This window comes from Panthera pardus, unplaced genomic scaffold (assembly GCF_024362965.1).
Source record: "Panthera pardus isolate Hobbes unplaced genomic scaffold, ASM2436296v1 HiC_scaffold_8, whole genome shotgun sequence".
NCBI classification, from domain to species: domain Eukaryota; kingdom Metazoa; phylum Chordata; class Mammalia; order Carnivora; family Felidae; genus Panthera; species Panthera pardus.
The window spans coordinates 52806220-52827098 of record NW_026527013.1 but is presented as its reverse complement, the minus strand read 5'-3'; the positions used below and the strand labels follow the sequence as shown (position 1 = coordinate 52827098).

Sequence of the window (20879 nt, the reverse complement as noted above, 5' to 3'; positions counted from 1 at the left end):
AGTTTCAGAGAGGCGTTCCAACTAAAATGCTCCGTGCCCTGCCTGGCACATAGTGATGCTCAATGCCAGGGAGCCCACACACCACACTCATCCCTGTCTCCAGGCCTGTGTACTGGCTCTTCCCTCTGCCCGAAGGCTTGTCCCCAGGCTGCTGCTGGTGATGTTGACGATGGCCACAGATGCCGCGCGTTATCCCCTCCCACCCCAGGAGCCCGTGCCCTCCAATGGGCGGCCCGAACCTGAGGCCGCCACATCAGCAATGGACCTCTTGGTGACATGGGCCATGAAGCCCACGATGGAAAAGATGACAAATCCTGCGAACATGCTGGTGCACGAATTGATACAGCAGACAATGATGGAGTCCCTGCAGAGAGGAAAGGGCGGAGTCAGTGAGGGTGGGGCTGGTCAGGAGGCGAGCTAGGAGCAGTGGTTAGGAGGGCTGAGGGATGAGGGGCAGGGGCAGAAAAGGATGCCTGGGAGAAGGGCCACAGGGCAGGTGCCCCCACCCCATCCCAGGGAAGGGGTGGAAGAGGAAGGAGTGGCCACAAAGGAATCGGCTTAGAGAGGAGTGGAGCTGAAAGTAGAGATAGGCCAGGGGGCGTAGTCTGTACGGGGGCGTGGTCACGTGCAGGCTTGACCTTAGAGAGGCGTGGCCGGGAAGGAAGGGGCTCTTGGGCTCCCGCACCTGTAGACATTGTTGTGGAAGGAGTTATAGCTCCCGAGAGCGATCAGGGATCCCAGGCCCAGTCCATAGGAGAAGAAGATCTGGGTTGCCGCATCCAGCCACACCTATAAGTGGATGATCAAAAACTAGTCAAAATTATAATCATTGCCACAGTGCCCCATGGCCTTTTACACGTGGTAACCAGCTCTACCTGGCAACCATCTTGGTTTCCATGAGGGATAGAGAGGTACAGGAACTTTTCCTAAAGCTGGTAAACGGTGGCTCAGGACTCAGGTGGGCCCTTCACCCGGCCAGAGGGGCGGGGCCCTGGGAAGGCACTCACCTCAGAGTCGGACAGCTTGCGGAAGTTGGGTGTGATGTAGAAGAGGATGCCCTCCTTGGCCCCGGGCAGCGTAACTCCACGGAAGAACAGGATGATCAGCATGATGTACGGATAGGTGGCGGAGAAGTAAACCACCTGGGAGAAGAGTTGGCAACGAGGTCGTCACCCCCACTCCAGCGCGCCCATTCTTCCCCTCCCCCCACTTCACCTACATCAGTATCTCCTGTGGCCCTGGGCTTACTTCCAGTTCATCTTCCTCCAGGAAGCCTTCCTGGATTCCTAACTGGCTGTGTTTGTCCACTTTTCTGAAGCCTCTCCTTGGAGTATGAACCAACCAGCTCAGCACCTGGAGTTTCCTTCCCTCGACCCCTCCTTTATTTTTTGACTTTTGTCTAAATTGTTCAAGTACAATATGGTGTCAGGAAAATTTTACACACACACACACACACACACACACACACACACACACACACACACAAATTTCCCTTCAACAGCTCCTAGAATTTAAGTTACATGAAGGAGAGGACTTGTCTTGTTCAGTTCTGTTTTCCCAGTGCCTAGAACGGCCCATGGTATATAAGAAACACTCAATAAATGCCTAGTACATAAAAGCATGGGGGTGAACATTTTAATGTTCATCTTTTGAGAATTTGCTTTGCATATATGATCACATTTTCTTACAAAGTGATGCTCAAATTATGTACTTACATCTCCATTTAACATGTTTAAAATTCAAAAACACAGTACATACAACTTTATTTCTTTACTAAAAATTGCTTTATTGTCTCTTAAAAATGCGATCTTTAATTATGCAGAATAGTCCCTCAGAAGGCTCTACCATCCTTTTTAAAGTTTCCCCTACTGTTATCCATTTATGTGAATGTCACTAACTTTTTTATGCATTTTATATGAATGTCAGTAATACAACATTGGACACCCCTATATATAAAACTTTGTCCAGAAAATTATTATACCACTCTTGGGAAAATTTTGTAGAATTATTGACTAAAAAGGGATAAATTTCTCAATGGCTTGTGATCCATATTGCTCAATTACCTTCCAGAAACCGAACTTTGTCCAGCATTTCAGAGCGCACCTTCCCCACAAAGGTGCCAGCACTGGGTTTTTTTTTTTTTTGCCAAATTGATAATCAAAAGACTGATGTCATTGTCTGAGATTACACTTCTTTGTCCGCTGTTGTGAAAGAGCAGTTTTCAAATTCAATAACCCTTGTATTTCATAGTTTCATTTCCCTCAATGGATCTGAGATTCTTCAGGGTTAGGAAAGGCAGCCATAATCCACTAGAAACACCACTGTACTCGGAATTAGGAAAAAGGAATTTGAAACATCTGCAGCACCTATAAGCTGTGTGACGTTGGATCAATTTCTTATCCTCTCTGAACCAAGAATTTTCCTGTCTGGAAAATGGATACAATCAACCTGCCTACTCAGAGGACATACAACATGCTTAATATATATTGCCTAGGTCTTACACTTTAATCTGTCTTCCATGTTCAGAATGGAGTCAGGTATACACTAGGTGCTTAATAAGTGTTTACTGATGGATTGGATGACTCACTCAAAAGATAACTGATATCATGGATTGTCTACATGGTATATGGTATATGGTGGCTAGGCATATGCTACATATTCTGCATAGATTATTCTCCTCAGTCTTTATGACAACCCTGTAAGGTACTATTATTGTATCCATTTAACAGATGAGGAGACTGAGGCACAGAGAGGTGAAATAGATTGCCCAAGCACACACAGCTAGGAATCAGGGGCCTGAGATTCAAGCTGAGCTCTATTTCTTCCAGTGCCTTTAGCCCCTACATTCTTCTGTTTCTTAAAATCGGGATGGGAGACACCTGTGCCCTCCTCCTGACTGCCTAGTCTAAGGACACATTCGAGAGGTTTTGACACTGGATTTGGAACTGAGAACTGGTAGGTCCAAAGGTCCCACCAGACTGGAACTGGTGAGTTTTTCATCACCTGCACTCATGCCCAAGCATGGAATTTGTTAAGGTTCTGTTTTGCTCACATCAGCTTAGGTAGTCTGGACCTCCCTGCTCTTGCCTGATTCAGTTCAAATCCCTTCTCTCCCTTACTTGCTATAAGAACTCAGACAGGTCTCCTCTAAGTTCCCTTCAGGCTAGGGCCAGTGACAGGCTGAGCCATCTTCTGTCCCTGGACTCCTGGGGTGGGGCTTTAAGGAGAAAGGAATGGGAGTGAGGCCAGTCCCTTACCCCTAACTTGATTGGTGAGCTCCCCAGATGTCCCCAGGATGGACCTCCCGCCCCTCCAAGCTTGACCTGCTCTGCCCTTGCCAATAACAAAAACAAAACAAGTACAATTCCTCTCGCTAGCTGAGAGCTTTACAAAATCATCATCCCATTTGATTTTCATGACAAACCAACAGATAAGCCCCATTTTTTAAAGAAGGAAATGGAGTTTCAGAGCAGTGACCTGTCTAAGGTCACCTAGCCAAGTAAACAGGGAAGTTGGGATCTAAACTCAGGACTGTTCCAGAACAGGGCCTGAGTATTTAACCATTCATTGATCCATTTCTGATGCTCCTCAAAGGCTGGGATGTGGAATATTCATCTCTGGATCACCCTACAAGGCCTGGCTCAGTGGAGATGTGCGGGGACAGTTTGTTCAATGGTCCTTGAGCAAAGTTTACCACGTGTTTTGTCATGGCTCTGTGTAACTGTCTGACTTGCATTGTGGTATGTAATCCTCAGAGCTGCCCAGAAGGTAGGTAGTGTTATTATTCCCATTTTACAGGAAAGGAAACCAAGGCAGAGGGAGATGAAGAGAACTGCTTCACTCCAGGTTCGACGGGATTCCTTGAGGTGCAGACTCCTTGCCCAGAGCAGAAATCCCCTTGTAGATCTGTCCCCTTCTGGTCCCCACTGTGCACAGGCCTTACCTTTCCAGTCCAGCCAACACCCTTCCAGATACAGAAATACACAAGGATCCAGGCGATGGCCAGGGTGATGGCCAAAGGCCAGCGGATCTGACCTGGCTTATCTAGCCCGTCTGTCATCTGATGCATATTCCGCCTAGTGGAACAGTGGAGAGAGCAGAAAGTCACGTGGGAGCTGGAGTGACCTGGGGGTACCCAGGGACTGAACACAGATGACATCCTCCACTGGGACTGTGCTGACATCTGTGGTCACTGAGATCCAGGAGCTGGCTGGAGACCGTGGGGTCCATTATACTAATTGGCAGAGAGTGTGCTATTTGCTCAAGGGACCTGCCGGAACCTTAGTCTGGCCACCCTTATTGCTCACCATGGCTGCAGTGCCCTCCTAGCTAGACCTTCACCTTCATTTTTGCTCTGTCCCCACTCCCTTCTAGCCCCAGAGGCCCTTCTAAGTGGTACATCTGATCGTATCACTCACCTGCTTAAAACCCTACAGTGAATAGCTCTTTACTTCCTCAGCATGAAGCCCAGCCTCCCCCAGGCTGACCTTGCAAGGCCCTTCTGGGCTGGCCCTACTTTTCTCTCCAGTCTCAGCCCCCCCTGAAGCCCCTCAAATGCTCATCAGCCTGGACGACTCCCATCCCCTCACCTGTGCCTGGCTTGCGCTCACCTGCCTCCAAGCCTTCATGCATTCTCTTCCTCCTGCTGACACCTGTCCTTCCTATGTGGTTTTCATCCTTAGATGTCACTCCTCACCTGGGCTGGTCCAGGTACCAACTTGGGGCACCTCTAGCCTCCCGTGCATCCCCCCCTCTTAGCCTTACTCATCTGGTGTTACGACTGCCTGTTTGCTTATGTTTGCCATGCCTCTAACCACACTGCACACAGTAAGCACTCAAGAAATGTTTACTGAATAAATGGCTGAATGCAGTCCGGAATGGGTATGTGGCAGATGCTGGAAAGAAGCAGAAGCCAAAGAATCTAATTTTATTTGTAAGGAGACCAATCTAGCCAAGGACATTTCTGCACAAAGACTAGCATCACGTGTTCTGACACCTCCTGAGAACAGTTCCTCCTGGCAGCTTATCTAAGGTGCTGTGGAACCTTCCAGAGTGCTCCCAGACCCTTTCAAGCTACCCAACACAAATGCCTCCTTCATGCCAAAGAGATTTGGATCCCAAGGCCCCTTTTAGGAAAATCAATATCCCAACACACAATCTATGATGTGCTCTCCTGAAGATACAATCAGCACGGCCTTCAGTATGTACCGTGTGTGTATGTGTGTGTGTGTGTGTGTGTATGTGTGTGTGTGTGTGTGTGTGTATGCATGTGTGTGTGTGTGCATGTGTGCCTTTAGTCCAAACAACTCTGGGATTCTAAGTAGACTGGACTGGTTTTCAGGATGAGCTGGGATTTTGTTGGCCTCTCCTGGCAATTCTCCTTGTCCTGTGCTGGTTACTCCCTTCCGGGGGCTCACTCTTCACCCTTGTCCATTCTGTTCTGTGCCCCAGGAGGCTGGCTGCTATGCCTATATGGCTGGCTCCTTTGTCCTCTGGCTTCTAGCTAGGTTTGACCAATGGCAGGAGCCACTGGTCAGGAGGAGAGAGAAGGCGGGAATTCATTCTCTGTACTGAAGCAATTCATTCTCCCTAGTTTGTAACTAGTGGCCCTTTCCATGGCCCAGCTCTCTAGGAGGGAGAAAGGGACTTCACTCTCCCTCGCTTCCCCCTCAGCCCTGCACACATCATCAGCTCCCATCACCCTTTTGAGGGTGCCTCTGTCTCCTGCTGGCCCTGGCTGATAGGCACCCCTGTCACCGATGGCCCCACACTTACTCCCAGAACTCTACCACGGCGCTGGTCATGTTGGTGGTGTTGACGACGCTGTAGTTGGAGAAGCAACGGTCTGTGTTCCAGGGGTTGTCACACTGTTTCCACGGCAGCGTCTGCAAAGGCACAGGGGCACGGACAAACACAACTGAGCCCCCAGGGGATGGCAACAGTGGTCCCAGCGTACCTTGTCCATCCTCACAGTCCCCCGAGCCTCCTCATAGCCATCCATTACCTCGCCTCCCCTCTTCAACAGCTCTCAGGTGCAGGTCATGTTGAGATCCCCATTTTAGAGATCAGAGAGGGGCAGCAACTTGTTCGAGATCGCACAGCTCCTAAGTGTCAGAGCTGAAACTTGAACCTTGATCATATCCCTCTGAAAACCAGCTTTCTGAGCAGCACCACAATATCTTGTGTGTTCACCTGGGGGCCGCTTCCTAGCTATGTGACCTTGAGTAAGAGATCTCGCCTGTTTGACCCTCTGCACACTGATGTTAACAGTGAACACTTTACTGTACTTGTTCTTTGTGAGGTATAATCCTAAGCCTTTTGCACATATTTACTCCTTAATCCTCACAACAACTCTATGAGGCAGGTTTCCTTTCTACCTTCATTGTATAAATGAGCACTGTGGCTCAGAGAGGTTAAGTTTCTTTCTCGAAGTTGCACAGCTGGTATATCCTGGGGTCAGGACTGGAACCAAGGAAGTCTGGGTCTGTATGAAATGAGCTAACAAAAGCCACCTTAAGAAGGGTGTCAAGGGGCGCCTGGGTGGCTCAGTCAGTTAAGCGTCCAACTTCGGCTCAGGTCATGATCTCACGGTCCGTGAGTTCGAGCCCCGCGTCGGGCTCTGGGCTGATGGCTCAGAGCCTGGAGCCTGCTTCCAATTCTGTGTCTCCCTCTCTCTCTGTCCCTCCCCCGTTCATGCTCTGTCTCTCTCTGTCTCAAAAATAAATAAACGTTAAAAAAAAAAAAAAAGAAGGGTGTCAAGAGGAGTAGATGTTAGCCTCCATGAAGCACCTGGCTCAGTGGCTGGCCCAGAGCAGCTGTTGGTTCATGGTGCTACAACTTGCAGGGAGACAGGGACCACTGAACACAAACCACACCCTCCACCCAAGGAACAGCACTGTGAGCAGAAAGGTAGTCCCAGCAGACAGAGAGCAGGCTCTGGGTCTGGCTCCTTCTGGAGGGGGCGGTGCAAGGGTCCACTCACTGTGGTAAAGGAATTGTACAGGTAGTAGATGGCCCAGGAGATGATCACGATGTAGTAGATGTTCAGCCAGAATGACAACACAGCAGCGGCAAGGCCCACACCTGGGAGTGGACACGCCAGCATGACATTTCATAGAATAATTACATGGGGCGCCTGGGTGGCTCAGTCGGTTGAGCGTCTGACTTCGGCTCAGGTCATGATCTCACGGTCTGTGAGTTTAACCCCTGCATCAGGCTCTGTGCTGCCGGCTCAGAGCCTGGATCCTGCTTCGGACTCTCTCTGCCCCTAACCCACTCGCATTCTGTCTCTGTCTCTCTCAAAAATAAATAAACATTAAAAAAAATTATAACTGTCCAGTGAGTGCCATTCTTATCATTTTCCATGATGCCCACCAGCTCACTGGCCCTTGGAGACAGGTGTTATTGAGGCACTGAGGCTAAGAGAGAATTAGGAACTTAGCTAAGGTCACACACATCTGGCAAGTGGGAACTTGGGTCTGCGGCCCAGCACTGGCTGGTTGCAGGTGGGGCAGGAGTCTGAGCTTGCCAGGCAAGAATGCTTCTCCACATATCTATCTGAGTGTCAGGCACTGAGTAAGGAAGCAAAGAAAATTGCACCAGCCCTGGCTAGGGAAATAAATTCACAGGACAGCAGGCTGGTGGGGGGGGGGGGTGGCCTCTGCACTGGGCACTCCTGTCCACCTCCCTCACCCTAGATTATAGTCAATGCCACCATCTATCACCTAGTTCCTTGTGAGGGCTCCACTCTGCTCAGAAGCGAACCGAGCAGGTCCCCCTCTCCAGTGGGGATGGAAGTGCCAGGAAGGGCCTGGTTTCACCATAGTTCTGTGGGCAGGAGCACCAGCACATGGCCCCCCACTCTGCAGACTTACCCTTGAACATGGGGGCCAGCTTCCACACCCCCAGGCCCCCGATGGATGTGTATTGGCCCAGGGAGCACTCCAGCAGGAAGAGAGGGACCCCCGCAAAGATAAGGGTCAGGAAGTAGGGGATCAGGAAGGCCCCTGTGGGGTTGAGAAGAGAGACGCTCGTGACCCCAAGGCTTTGGAGAAGCCCTGGTCAGAGGGAGCATCACGGCAGGGCATTTTCGGGTCCCGGCCATGATATCCTTACCCTCTGCCTCAAAAGCAGCACCCACAGCCAAACTGAGGTCCAAGGATGTCCTTTGCTCAAACTATGTCCCCCGTTCTTTGCAAAATGAAGAGGTGAACTTTTTGGTGGTGTTAACAAAGGACACTTGTCCTTTTGGGAATCTTTTGGTTAAGGGACAAGAAACAGGAAATGGGGCCTGGTACTCCCTTTGGAGTCTTTAGGGGACCCCTTCCCCTGAGTTTGCCCCAGAAAACGCCCAAGTGTGACACTCTCCAAGGGGTCCAGGCCCGGCTGGGAGGTTGCCAGGCCAGCACCTACCACCTCCGTTTTTGCCGCAGAGATAGGGGAATCTCCAGACGTTGCCCAGGCCGATGGCATAGCCCACACAGGACATGAGGAAGTCGAAGCGGCCCTTCCACGTGTCCCGGTCTGGAAGGTCCGCTGCCTTCTTTTGCACCTTGACCACCAGAGTTTTGGGCTTGTCATTGGCCACAGGGGCCTCGCTGACCTCCGTGGAGATCTGCCCATCGGCCACCTTGCTGCCATTGGTCGCCATGTCTCGGAGTTTGGACACAGAGGTCCTGGCAGATGGACGTGCGATGTCGGCCCCGGTCCACGCGGACAGCAGTTTTGCGGCTCAAGGTCACCCTGGGAGAAGAGAGGGGTGGGGTGATAGGCACAGAAGGGTGGCAAGATCCTGGAGTTGCCCCAAAATTACAAAAATAAAATAACCCCAAACAACCTAGGAGCTGGAGAAGGCTCTCTCATAAGCCCTCTTTCTCCTAGAGGAAGGGTAGTACCCTTTGTTTCTAGACTTGTGCGTGGGGATGTGGTGTCTTCATAGCTCCTGAGCTAACGTCAAACTTGCATCTGCGTCACATGCCCTCGTCATGGGTCTTGCCCAGAGAAGAAAACCGAGGAGACCAAATATTCAGACAGAAATATTAAGTGTTCCTCATCTTTGCCTCGTGGGGTACAACTAGATTTCTCATTCCCTGAGGTCATAGTAACCATGACCAATGTAATGGTGGGGCTTAACCATGGGCTGGAACAGGGAGGTGACCCAGTACAGGTGGTGAGTGAAGGCGGTATATAAGCACAGACTCTCATCATCACAGTCCTCTTTCACATTTGAGCTGTGTGAGCTGTGTTAAATATTTTTTAACCTCTCTAGGCCCTGCTCTCCTGATCTTTTAAATTGAGTTATGATATGCACCCCAATGTTTATAGCAGTGCCATCAACAATAGCCAAAGTATGGAAAGAGCCCAAATGTCCATCTACGGATAAATGGATAAATAAAGAACACACACAATGGAGTATTACTCGGCAATCAAAAAGAATGAAATCTTGCCATTTGCAACTACGTGGATGGAACTGGAGAGTATTATGCTAAGTGAAATTAGTCAGAGAAAGACAAATACCCTATGACTTCACTCATATGAGGACTTTATGATACAAAACAGATGAACATAAGAGAAGGGAAGCAAAAATAATATAAAAACAGGGAGGGGGACAAAAACATAAGAGACTCTTAAATACACAGAACAAACTGAGGGTTACTGGAGGGGTTGTGGGAGGGGGCAGAGGCTAAATGGGTAAGGGGCATTAAGGAATCTACTCCTGAAATCATTGTTGCACTATATGCTAACTAACTTGGATGTAAGTTAAAAAATAAATTTAAAAATATATTAAAAAATTGAGTTATGATAATAGTATGTCCTTCATTGGGCGGTTGTTCTTTGTTTATTCAATGAGGACCCTGCACCTGGCAAATGGTGGGGACTTGTTACTATTTTCTCAGCAACCCCAAGCCTGGCCACGCTTCCAAGTTCTTTGCGAAACTCTGTAACGATGCAGATTCCCAGGTCACACGCCAGATGTCCCACATCAGAATCTCAAGGAGATGCATCCTGAATCCATACATTTAACAAATTCTGCAAAAGGAGATTCTTATGCTGGGAGCCAGTCCCAGCCATCAGTTGAAGAAGGACCACTAGTTTACATGACCTCTCTGACCCAAGATATATCCCACCTACACCCTGCACTCTCCTTACCTCTTTAGTTCCAGAGCCAGTGTGGGGTAGAGGATGGTGTATGACGTTGGGCTCGGTCCCATCCTAGATTCAAATCTCCAGTCTGCCTTTTACAAGCTGAGTGACCCTAAGCACTGTTTTTTATTGCTCTAGCCTCAGTTTCTTCATCTATATAATGGGAGTAATCTTATCTAGCCTGTAGAAGGGTGGCAAAACTAAGCTTTAATAGCTGTAAGAGTACTTTTCACCTGACTGGTTTACAGAGAGAACTCCACAAATGGTTGTAATGATTTTGGTTACAGATGTTACCTGATGATTTTCAGTGGTGTGTCAGCTCCAGAGCAGTGCCCTCTGCAGCCCCTGGGTGGGATCCTGAAAAGCAGACATGAGGAGGGACCCTGGTGAGCTGGCAGGCAGTGGCTAATGGGCAGCCCTGGGGGGAGAGCGGCAGGGGTGCAGGAAGCCTCTCTCTGAGCGCCCCTGCCGGGTGACCACGTGAGTCCATGCAGTGTGGTGCTGGCCACGGGGCACTGGGAACATGCTGGAAGGGGCCTGCTGCCATCTCAGGACCTTGCCTTGAGGGCAAGGCAAGGATATCACTCCATCATTTTATGAGAAGGAAAAGAGAAGGCGACAGAGAGGACGCAGCTCCTCAGGGCCCAACTGGGAGCCAGCGAACCCCGCTGAGATTTTTCTCCATCCTCCAACCAAACATGCAGAAATGTTGTAAAAGACCACCTTAAGAACACGAGAGACGGTACCTTGTTTTATGGAGTGAAAGAAGCAGACCTCAAAATAGTTCATTTAGTATGATCCTAATTTTGCCCACTCCCCACCCCCAAATCTGTTCATTAAAAAAAAACCCTCCAAAACCCAAGGGATATATCCTAAGGTATTCACAGTGATTAGTTTATAAGAGTCATTTTTATTTCCTTTTTTTGTGTGTGCTTTTCTGGATTTTTAGCATTATTTCTAAATTTCTGCCAAAAATTACCATACATTTCTAAGTTTCTATAAGACATTTTTAAATTAATAAAATCATGCAGAATAAATGTATGGAATCCCCAGGGCTCACAGGAATGTGTGAAGCACTGGTCTGAGGTCTGAGATGTAGGAGGCAAGCCAAAGCAATGTGCGGCCTCCTCCCTCAGCGCTGCCCCGCTGGGGGGACCCTGGGGGCTGTGCACCCACCTGACGGCCCCTCACGCGCAGTCCTCATTACCAAACACCATTGTCTCTTCCTAGAGTTCACAGAAAGCCAGAGGTGAACCAGAGTTCACCTTCAGGCCATCGAAACTTTACTGCCAACCCTGTTTCTTGTTCTCAAGGATGACCCACAGCCTTGTCTCAGATGCCCATCTAGCTCCTGACGTGGGCCTGGCGCCATCAGAAGGAACTCCAGACTCAGGTAGGGTGACCTCCCATTGTCAGGGATGGTAGCTCATTCTGTAGTCCACCAGGAAGTCTTGGGATATGCAAGAGAGAGAGCAGCATCAGGAAAAGGGGAGGCTAAAATGGAACCCCTTTTGTTGGGGGGGGCAGTTAGCCATTCACTATCAAAGCAGTGATGCCCTTTACTGTCCCCATGACCTACCCTTGTGGGCTCCAGCCACGATGTTTGTCCAAAAGGATCCAATCACCTTGGACCAGGGCTGATCACCTGACTCTGGCTAGTCAATCAAAGCTCCTTGCCTGGGTATTTGGCATGAGACTGAGAAAGAAGACCAGCCTCTCCCATCTATACTCAGAGTAGCGGAGAAAGCTGATCTGCTGAGAAGGAAGGAAATCAGAGGTCCAAAGACGGAGAGAGAGTAGTACCTGCGTGGTTCAGTCGGTTAAGTGTCTGACTCTTGACTTGGGCTCAGGTCATGATCTCACAATTCGTGGGCTCGAGTCCTACATCAGGCTCTGTACTGACAGCGCAGACCTGCTGGGGATTCTCTCTCTCTCTCTGCCCCTCCCCCACCCATTCTCTCTCTAAAAATAAAGAAATAAACTAAAGAAAAAAAAAAGATGGAGAGAGAATCTTGGAAGCATTTGTGTCTGCCATTCCAGGCTTTCTTAAGACTGGGTTACATACCTGTGTTTAGAGGTTACAAAGAAAGCATCCCCATAGTGGTAACATAAATTTCCTGTTTGCTCCCATTGACTCAGAGGATTCCTGCTAAAGTCTTGAATCTCTACTCCCTTACCACTTGACCAAGTTCTCTGTAGCCTACAGGAACAACAACTTCTGGCCTCCACTCTGGATACATTTGTTGATTATCCACAGAGAATCAAACCAAACTAAAATTTACTGTGCTGTGCACTGGGGCCTCAGACTGCCCCACACCACTCAGGGACAGAGACAGACAGAGTGACAGACAGACAGGCAGGCAGGCAGACAGGTGCCCCTCTGGCTTACTCCCAGCAAGCAGGGGAGATGGCAGGGTGTGTTTAAGGGGGAAACACGGTGTGTATGTCCTTTGAAGAAATCATTCAACATCGACACATAGGAAAGGTGGAAGGTCGGGAGGAAGCAGAGTTCTGGTTCACCGGGCGGTTTATTCCACCACCCTCTCCATGAGTACATTTAGCATCACCTCGTGCAAAGGCCAGAGAGATCAGAGTCCACGGCTGCTTGAAGAGCTCAGCATGAGAGAGGCATACATGCTATCTTCAGAATATGAGAAAGATTTAGCCAGATGCCTGTAACTGCCCTCTGAAGAGCCACATCTCCGCGTGTGCAGCCTTCCTTTTAGAAGACGTGCAAAATGTGAAGGTAACAATATAAGGCCACAAACTGATGTAACTGGTGCTTCTTTGGGGATCTCCACGGAGAAGGCCCTCTGGCTTGCAAGGCAGTGGGACAGACAGCCCCGGGGCTACATCAGAGACCTCGGCTCGCCTTCATGTTTACTAACGCTGGGCAAGTTCCACCCCCTTTTTGATCCTCATCTGTAAAATGGGGCGGTGAAGGGTTACATGAGATCATGCATGTAGAGCAGGGGAAGGAATACCTAGCTCAGAGTGAGTGCTTAGGAAACCTCAGCCCTCATCATCACTGTGATTATTTCTGTATGTGTGCGGATTGTGGTTCCAAATCTAGGTGTCACAGCTTCCCGAAAGGCCATCGTGGTAGTGACGATGGCAATACCACTACTAAGAGCAGCTAACATTTATTGAGGGTGTATCATCCGGTCCTTCACAGACTTTCAGCATTTTCAGACCGATGGAAATAGTCCTTTTAGCCTCCAGGGGGGAAACTAGCTAATGAAAATTTCAAATCTCCATGCTTTGGGTTCTCTGTATACCAACTTAGGAGTGGTCTAACTGATCACCTTGGGCCAGTCGAAGCTGGGAGTGGTACGTTTGTGTGGTCAGTTAATAAAATAAAGAACTGTTCTGTAATAAGTCAAGTCTGGCAAGAAAAAGACAGTCCAAAGCATCTAGTAGATGGCAGGAAAATGATCAAAGGGCCCCTGTTCATTAAAAAGCCTAGGGCCCGATGCTTACAGACAGCACATTCAGAAGCGGCCCCACTAATACCCCCCAAGAATAGCTTCTTGCCAATTTTCATTCCTGACACCAGCTGGTTAACCTGTCGCTCCCTTTCTCCGAAAAACGGCACATGGAAAGCACAGGCATGTTCAAGTTCACAGCAGAGGAATCTGGCTGTCTTTCTAGAAACGTAATGCTCTCTGAAGCAGGAGCCAACCTTCTAGCCAGTTGCTATTTCCCCTTTCCCGAAACAGGTTCCTGCGCTTTGCCGCCAGGGGCTGCTCAGTGTCGAGATGGCTCTGTGGACCCACCGCCGTGAGACCGGGCATCTCTTCACCAGCCTGTACAGTGCCATTCTGCAGCCCTCCTCCACCTGCCGACACAATGGGTAATAGGAATGCCTCTCACCACCTTGTGATTTGGGACATTTTTCCAAGGCCCACTTCCAGAGCCTTCTGGATCTTCCCCATCAGGTGACGATATTCCGCAGACCAAGAATCTGGCTACGTGTTCCTCCTTAATACTCTCCCACGTTAGCTGAATTCCACCGAAGTTAACATTCTAAAGGGCACTGTTAATGTGTGACCGCAAGTGATCCATTTTCCACTTTCACTCACCTACTCATTCACTCCTTCCTTTCTTCAGTAAGTACTTACTCAGCATATGCTGGGTGCTGAAACAGGGATGGGACAATCATTTCTAGCACTTTGCATTTTGAACCAGAGTTTGAATCCGTGAACTAACAGGGACCAGCAGGAAGATTCCATGTTGTAAATGTTTACTAGGGTCTAATGTGTACACGGAGCTGGGACGGACACTTGGGTTGCAAACATTAACAAGACCAGGTCCTTGACCTTGACAAGGTCACAGCCTAGAAGGAGAAATATCTCTGTCTACAGCCAATCATAAAACCTTATGATACATGCAGCAAGAGTGTACGAACAAGACACCGTAGGCCTAGAAGGAATGATTTAATTCAACCAGAGAAGGCATCCCAGATGAGGGGACATTGGAACTGGGTTTTGAAGGCTGAATAGGTGTTCATCAGGGTCAGAAAGAGGGAAGGGCATCCCAGGTGGAGAAACAGAAGTAGGGAGGTTTGAAGATAGGAAGGTCAGTTTGTGAAGGACCTTGAAAGCCAGGCTAAGGAACTTAGGGGCCAGTTGCAGGGATGCAACGGGGGTGATAATATGATCAGATTAGTATTAGAGAAGAAGACTCACACAGGGAGGCTCTGGGAAGGAGTTAAAGAAAGAGACTCAAGGCACCAAAGTGGTGAAAATGTTTCCATGAACACGTTCCCATGAAAATGTTCCTTCCTCGATGTGCACGTTGAGACCAAGTCCCAAAGCCATCGTTAAAAACAGGGCCAAACCAAGCAGAAAGAATACCTCTGCCAACCCCTGAGTGAGGAAATGCTTTATAAGAAAAAAAAATGTAGTTTGGAAGCTCTAGATCAGAACTGGCAAAATGGGTCAAAGTTGGCCCTTGGGCTTGTTTTATTTGGCCTGAACAAAAATTTTTTTCAGTTTGCATTAGAAGCCAGAAATATGACTCTCTAGGATACATTATTTCAAACAGGGGGAACAGCAAGTGCAAAGGCCCTGAGGCAGGAATAAGCTTGGCATGTTTGAGAGTCAGCATGGAGGATGGGCTGGCTGCAGTCCAGTACAGGAGGGAACAGAACTAGTCAGAGGCAGGCAAGGGCCAGATCACACAAGGTCTCAGAGACCACAGCAAGGAGTTCACATTTTCTTCTAAACGGGATGGAAGAGAGTAGAGGGTTTAAGTGGTGGGGGAAATCTGACTTACATTTAAAAGTCTCACTCTGCCCAGAAGAGGCTGCAGAAGGGCGGGGGGGGAAGCGGGGGGGGGTGCATTAAGAGGCTGAGAGTCCAGGGAGAGAGGACAGTGACTTGAATGGTGGCAGCTAGGGCAGAGGTGGTGAGGAGTTGACCAGGTTTCTCTTTTGGAGGTGGGGCTTACAGGCCTTGCTAGCAGACTGGCTGTCAGCAGCCCCCTGCACAGATGGCAGGCTGGGGGGAGGGGAGTGGGTGGCAGCCGCCTTGGACAATCCTCCCTCTGTCCCACTGCATCAGAGGGACTGGTGGCTGCATGGGGTGGAGACTTGGGCAGAGGCCAAAAGGTCAAGGCCAGTGTCTCAGGGCTGCCATTGTCCAGGTCCGGGGGTGGGCCCAGAACCCACTCAGAGCGAGTGGGGCACCATGAAGAGCCAGGAAGGCAAGCCGGGGGGAGCAGCAGGCCTGGGAGTAGGGGCCCCCGCTCCCTCCCATGACGCTGTGCATACTCCTGCTTTGTCTTGCTCCCATTCTGTAATTACAGAAATTACAGAGGCTTGCTTCATACTGCAATCACTCTACTTGCTTTTATTTCTTTTTGGAACTCTGCGGTTCAAGAAAAAAATTAATATTGGGTTTGGCTTCATTCCAAAGGGAAACATAATGCAGTTTATTCTCTGCTTTGGGGGAAAATGCTGGGCTCAATAGATTTATTGAGCATCTGTTGTGTATCCAAACCCATGCCAGCTCCTATCAAGGGAGAAGAGCCAGCATTTATTGAGCACCTATTGTGTGCCAGGCATTTCACAGGTGTTATATCATCCAGTCCCCATTCCATCTCCATAAGCCAAAAGCTATTTCATCCATCTGACAGACAGGGAAACTGAGGCTTGCCAGCCTGGGGCTACTGTAAAGCAGTCTCAGATTGTTCACTGACCCGGGGCATTGTTATCCAGTGTGATTCTCTTATGGGGCTCCTGGATGGCTCAATTGGTTCTGTGTCCAACTTGGGCTCAGGTCATGATCTTATGGTTCAGATCGTGAGTTTGAGCCTCACATTAGTCTCTGTGCTGACAGCTCAGAGCCTGGAGCCTGCTTTGGATTCTGTGTCTCCTTCGCTCTCTGTCCCTCTCCTGCTCACATACACTCTCTCTCTCTTTCTCAAAAATAAATAAACATAAGAAAGAAAGAAAGAAAGAAAGAAAGAAAGAAAGAAAGAAAGAAAGAAAGAAAGAAAGAAAAAAGAACGAACCTTGGGCCCCACTCCAGACCCACAGGATCAGAAGCTGCGTTTTAACAAGGACCCAGTCATTCAGGTGCCCAGGGCAGCTTTGGAAGGTCTAGGTTAGGGATGACCCTGATTCTTCCAAGAGCTTGGTTCAAATTCCTGTGTGACCAGGGGCCAGATACGTAAGCGTGCTGGAGTACCAGTTTCCTCATCTATAAATGTGGACTCCTGTACCTCACAGGATTGTTGTGAAACTCTGAATCAAGATGATGCGTGGAGAGAGGCTGGTGAAAACAGAGGGCCTGGCGCACAGGAAGTGCTCAGTAAATAGCAGCTCGGATCACTATTCAAAGAGATGAATGGCCGGGGAAGTGCTTTGTAATTGAAAAATGTGGCACAAATACGAGGACCAATTAATAGCTGATCATCATGTGCGGAAGGTCAGAAGGAGGTTGGACGCGTGCAGATGGATGCCGGTGTCGTGGGCAGCCTTTGACACCGACTGTCCTGAAGGCCAGGGAAGGTTCCCCGAAGAAGGTGCTCGGATGGAGAGGGGGCAGCTGGAGAGGGCCTACGAGGCCTCCCCTGAGTCGGGTGGGGGTGGGCAACAAGTCAATCTTTGCCAGGGTGAGAGCTGCAGGCAAAATAGATGACCTCAGGTCTAGACGGCTAGCCCTTTTCCTTGGACCCTCAGCCAGCGGGGTTTAGGGCCTATGCAGCTTCCTTCCTGTTTGAGACTTATTCTCTGCCACACTGGTACACCTGGTCTACCCCAGCAGTCTACAGATGAAGAACAAGGCCCAGAGAAGGCTGGTGGCTGGCCCAAGGTCACACAGGACACAAACGGTATGATTCTTTCAGACCCCCCAGATCATTACACATTCATACTTAAGAGATGAAAGAAAGCAGGTCTGTGCTGGTACACACTCCTGACTTGCCTCAACATACCCGAGAGGTCATTTACAGACCCGGGTGCATTTCTCAAGAGCATCTATTGAATGCCTACGCCTCACAGCATCCTGTTGTGATTTTCAAGTACGTTACTTATTTTCTCCAAGTGTTTGTTTCCTCTTCAGGAAATGGGGCCAACAGTAACCACTTCACAAAGCGTGAGGACTGGATTAGAATTTTCTAGTGCTGTGCCAGGCCCAGCAAGTGCTAAATACATTGAAGCTACAATGATTACTAGCTCCCATTTCGCAGATGATGGTACCGAGGCTCAGAGAGGTCAAATGACCTGTTCAAGGTCACACAGGATTTAACCCAAGCCCGCTGACTCACAGTCTGGTGGTATCAGCTCACCTAGCAGGTGCCTCCCAGACACAGGCTTGTGTGAAATTCTCTGAAGCCTTTATATGTAGTCTTACTACTGTTCATGCCTGCCTGCTGGATTCTGAGGAGAAGAGATGTGACTCACATAGATGAGTTTCCCCAGACTCACAGCCCCATGCAGATGAGAAAACCCAGGCTCAAGCCCTTCCCCTCCGTTTGCAGCCTCTGAGAGCCTGCAGGTCCAGTTCTCCGGGGTGCCCTCCAAACCAGAATATAGGAGAAGGCCAGAGAACACACCCCTCCCCTGCCCCAACAACCAGAGTGAGAAAAAAAAAACCCAGCTTTATAACTGCTAGAGGCTTAACGGACCCATTTAACGGTGAAATAAACTCCAGGAGTTAAGGCTCTCTTTCTTTGGGGTTGCACGCAGCAAAAACAACAAAAACAACTTTTCATTAACAAAGATGGAAAGAAAAAGAGCTCAGAGTGGGGGAAGGAAGTGAGTTAGGCCCTTACTAACATGCCCAAGGCCTGCTGTAAATGATTTATATGTATTAACTATTGAACCCAGGAAGCTGGGCTCCTGTGTCCACGCTCTTAAGCACTCTATTCTGCTGTCTCTAGTGGGATGCTTGTGGAACCCTCACATGCCACCTTTGTGGTGTGTAAGAGTGGCCCATCTCCAGCAAGCAACTCCCTCCAGGGAAAACCCCCACAAGGACAAGGCCTGTCGCTCTTTTTAAGAAACCCAAGAGGCTGCTGAGGTCTGGTTCCGTAAGAGGCTAACTGGTCCCCACGGTCGTATTGGGCAAACCCGCCGGTATCCCAGGGGCCAACAAGCAACCACATGGGATCCAGGCTGAGCAGCTCTTGCCAGGCCCCAGGGGTCTAATTAGAGTCCTTTGGGGAGGCAGCCAGCCCCAAGGGGCTGTGATCCCCTCCGGGGGTCCCCAGCTCTCGTGCAGCAGCAAGGAGCTGGCCCTCGGGGCCACGTCTGCAGGGCAAGGAGACAGCGTGGCTAGCTGGAGACTTTGGAGTCGCAGGCCCCTGTGGGAATCCACTCCACACATTACTAGCTGTGTGATCTCTAGCAGTCCCTTCCGCTCTCTGTGCCTTGGTTCTCCTCCGAGTGCAAGGAGAGGAGGCAGACGGCGCCTTCCAACGACACTTCTGATCTGCATCCTTATTCTCCTCTCACCCTGCTTGTCTAGCTCAATCAGTGGTTTGCTAACATGTGCCCTGGCCCCTAAATGTCTGCAAAGCCCAACGGAGCACCTCCTCTTGTCAAGGCAGTTTTCAATCCAATCCCGTCCGCATGGACTGTGTGCCTCTGGGGAGCAGGTCCCACACTGGGTGCAGGGGGATAAAGATACCAGCTGGAGTCTGGCCCTGCCTGCCACTGAGCTCTTGGGACGGCTGGGGGATGGGCCACAGGTAACCAGCATCCCTGTGATAAGTTCTTCCTCAGCCCAGAGGAGGGATGGTCCCATCAGCAGGCAACTGGGAGAGGATGGCACTCTGTCCCCCTGACAGATGGGGACAGAAGTGGGGACGTTCTCTTTATAACCACAGCTAGAAAAGCAGGACCGGAATCCTTGCCTTACCCCAAGCCTGGCTGCTGATCTATTCTAGGCAGATAGAACAGGGTGAAGATGCATAATGTATTTTAGGGACAGTGAGAAGCCTGGTATGGCTGGCTAGAAGCTGGGGTTATTCAGGGTGTGTGGCTAGACAGGGGGAAAGCAGCAATAAGGGGTTTCGAATGTAGGAAAAGGGGGTGCACCATGTCCTGTAGTAAGAGCAGTGACCAAACTGAACGTTTATCGAGTGTTTAGTGCATTTCACAGATGATCATGTTGACCTCTCACTGCACAGATGTGGAAACTGAGGCTCAAAGCAGGAAAGCGCCTTGCCTGTGGTCCCAGATCCAGGAGGCAGCAGTTTGATTCCGGAGCCTCTGCTTCTAACTGCCCCTCCCCACCTTGGATACCGGGGGAAACTTGGGGGTCACCAGAGCCTTTTAAGGTGGGGGGATTTGGTCTGATGACTTGGCCAGAGTCTGGCACCTGGGGAGGGGGGCAGTAGAAGGGGGACGGAGGGTAGCATCTGAGCTGGGTTCACGGTGGGGGTGAAGGTGAAGGCCCTGTCGCTACACATACCTTGACTTCTATCCAGTCTCATCCCCCCAGCGACATTGTCACCTCTGTACGAATGGAACCCAGGTCTTCCACTTGCCCTGTTTCCCCCATAGCACTTCAGTGATAGATGCATACGTGTTGCACTGAGTTCCACCCTCTATCCCCCTCTATCCCATGTCCCTCTCTGTGACAGGGGACGTTGTTATTATAAGTCCTCAAGAAATGTCTGCGTAGGAGAAGGTGGCACTGGTCTCCAAAGCAGCAGTGTGCCGGAGTTCACCAATGGGCCCTCAGGAGGGCAAACAGAAGGTTGATTTCCATGGCGTAAATGCTTCCACTGCAGCCGGTTCAGGGTGCCACCATGAGGTCACATGACCTGGAGGACACGAGTACACCCCAGGAGTGGGCTCTTGAGTGCTTCCCGCAAGGAGAGCCTGGATATAGCCTCCTCGGCTGGCCCTGGAGGGGACGCCGCCCGCTGCTCCTGCAGGTGCCTGGGGTCCAGGGTCCAGCCCTCCTTGGGTGTTTAGGAGTGGGGAGGGATGCAGAGAGGAGGGCAGGAAGGAGGAGGGGAGAGGAGAGTGAAGAAAACCAGAGGGAGAGGCCAGTACAGAGTGGTGGGAACAGAGCCACAGGAGGAAGACGGGAGGAAAAAAAAGTAAGGACAGCAGAGGGAGGGGAGTCAGGGTGCTGTTCCTGAACCTGGGGCTGCACTAGGCTCTACTCTGTGATCTCACTGTAGCCTCCAGAGAACCCAAGGAAAGAGGGGGCCTATATTTCAGCAGGAAGAGCTGGTTGGCAGAGCCTGCGGTCTCCAGTGGTTAAGGAGCTCTG

General features: G+C 50.1%; 1 protein-coding gene and 1 long non-coding RNA gene across 2 annotated transcripts in view; one reads left to right on the top strand and one right to left on the bottom strand.

The window, feature by feature from the left end:
• The window catches only part of SLC6A1 (solute carrier family 6 member 1), a 43524-nt gene that overhangs the window by 10369 nt on the left and 12276 nt on the right, over nucleotides 1-20879 (bottom strand). The window contains exons 2-10 of the mRNA XM_019428147.2: nucleotides 10438-10500; nucleotides 8413-8742; nucleotides 7875-8006; nucleotides 6983-7083; nucleotides 5776-5885; nucleotides 3944-4076; nucleotides 1008-1142; nucleotides 686-789; nucleotides 240-364 (exon numbers count right to left, since the gene is read on the bottom strand). Of these exons, the coding sequence (XP_019283692.1) occupies nucleotides 240-364; nucleotides 686-789; nucleotides 1008-1142; nucleotides 3944-4076; nucleotides 5776-5885; nucleotides 6983-7083; nucleotides 7875-8006; nucleotides 8413-8650 (1078 nt within the window). The 5' untranslated portion in view covers nucleotides 8651-8742; nucleotides 10438-10500. The remainder of the gene's footprint in view (nucleotides 1-239; nucleotides 365-685; nucleotides 790-1007; nucleotides 1143-3943; nucleotides 4077-5775; nucleotides 5886-6982; nucleotides 7084-7874; nucleotides 8007-8412; nucleotides 8743-10437; nucleotides 10501-20879) is intronic.
• LOC128775518 (uncharacterized) lies at nucleotides 12751-14228 on the top strand. Its single transcript, XR_008420227.1, has 2 exons — nucleotides 12751-12889; nucleotides 13863-14228. It is a non-coding gene; the product is annotated as an uncharacterized LOC128775518 (long non-coding RNA).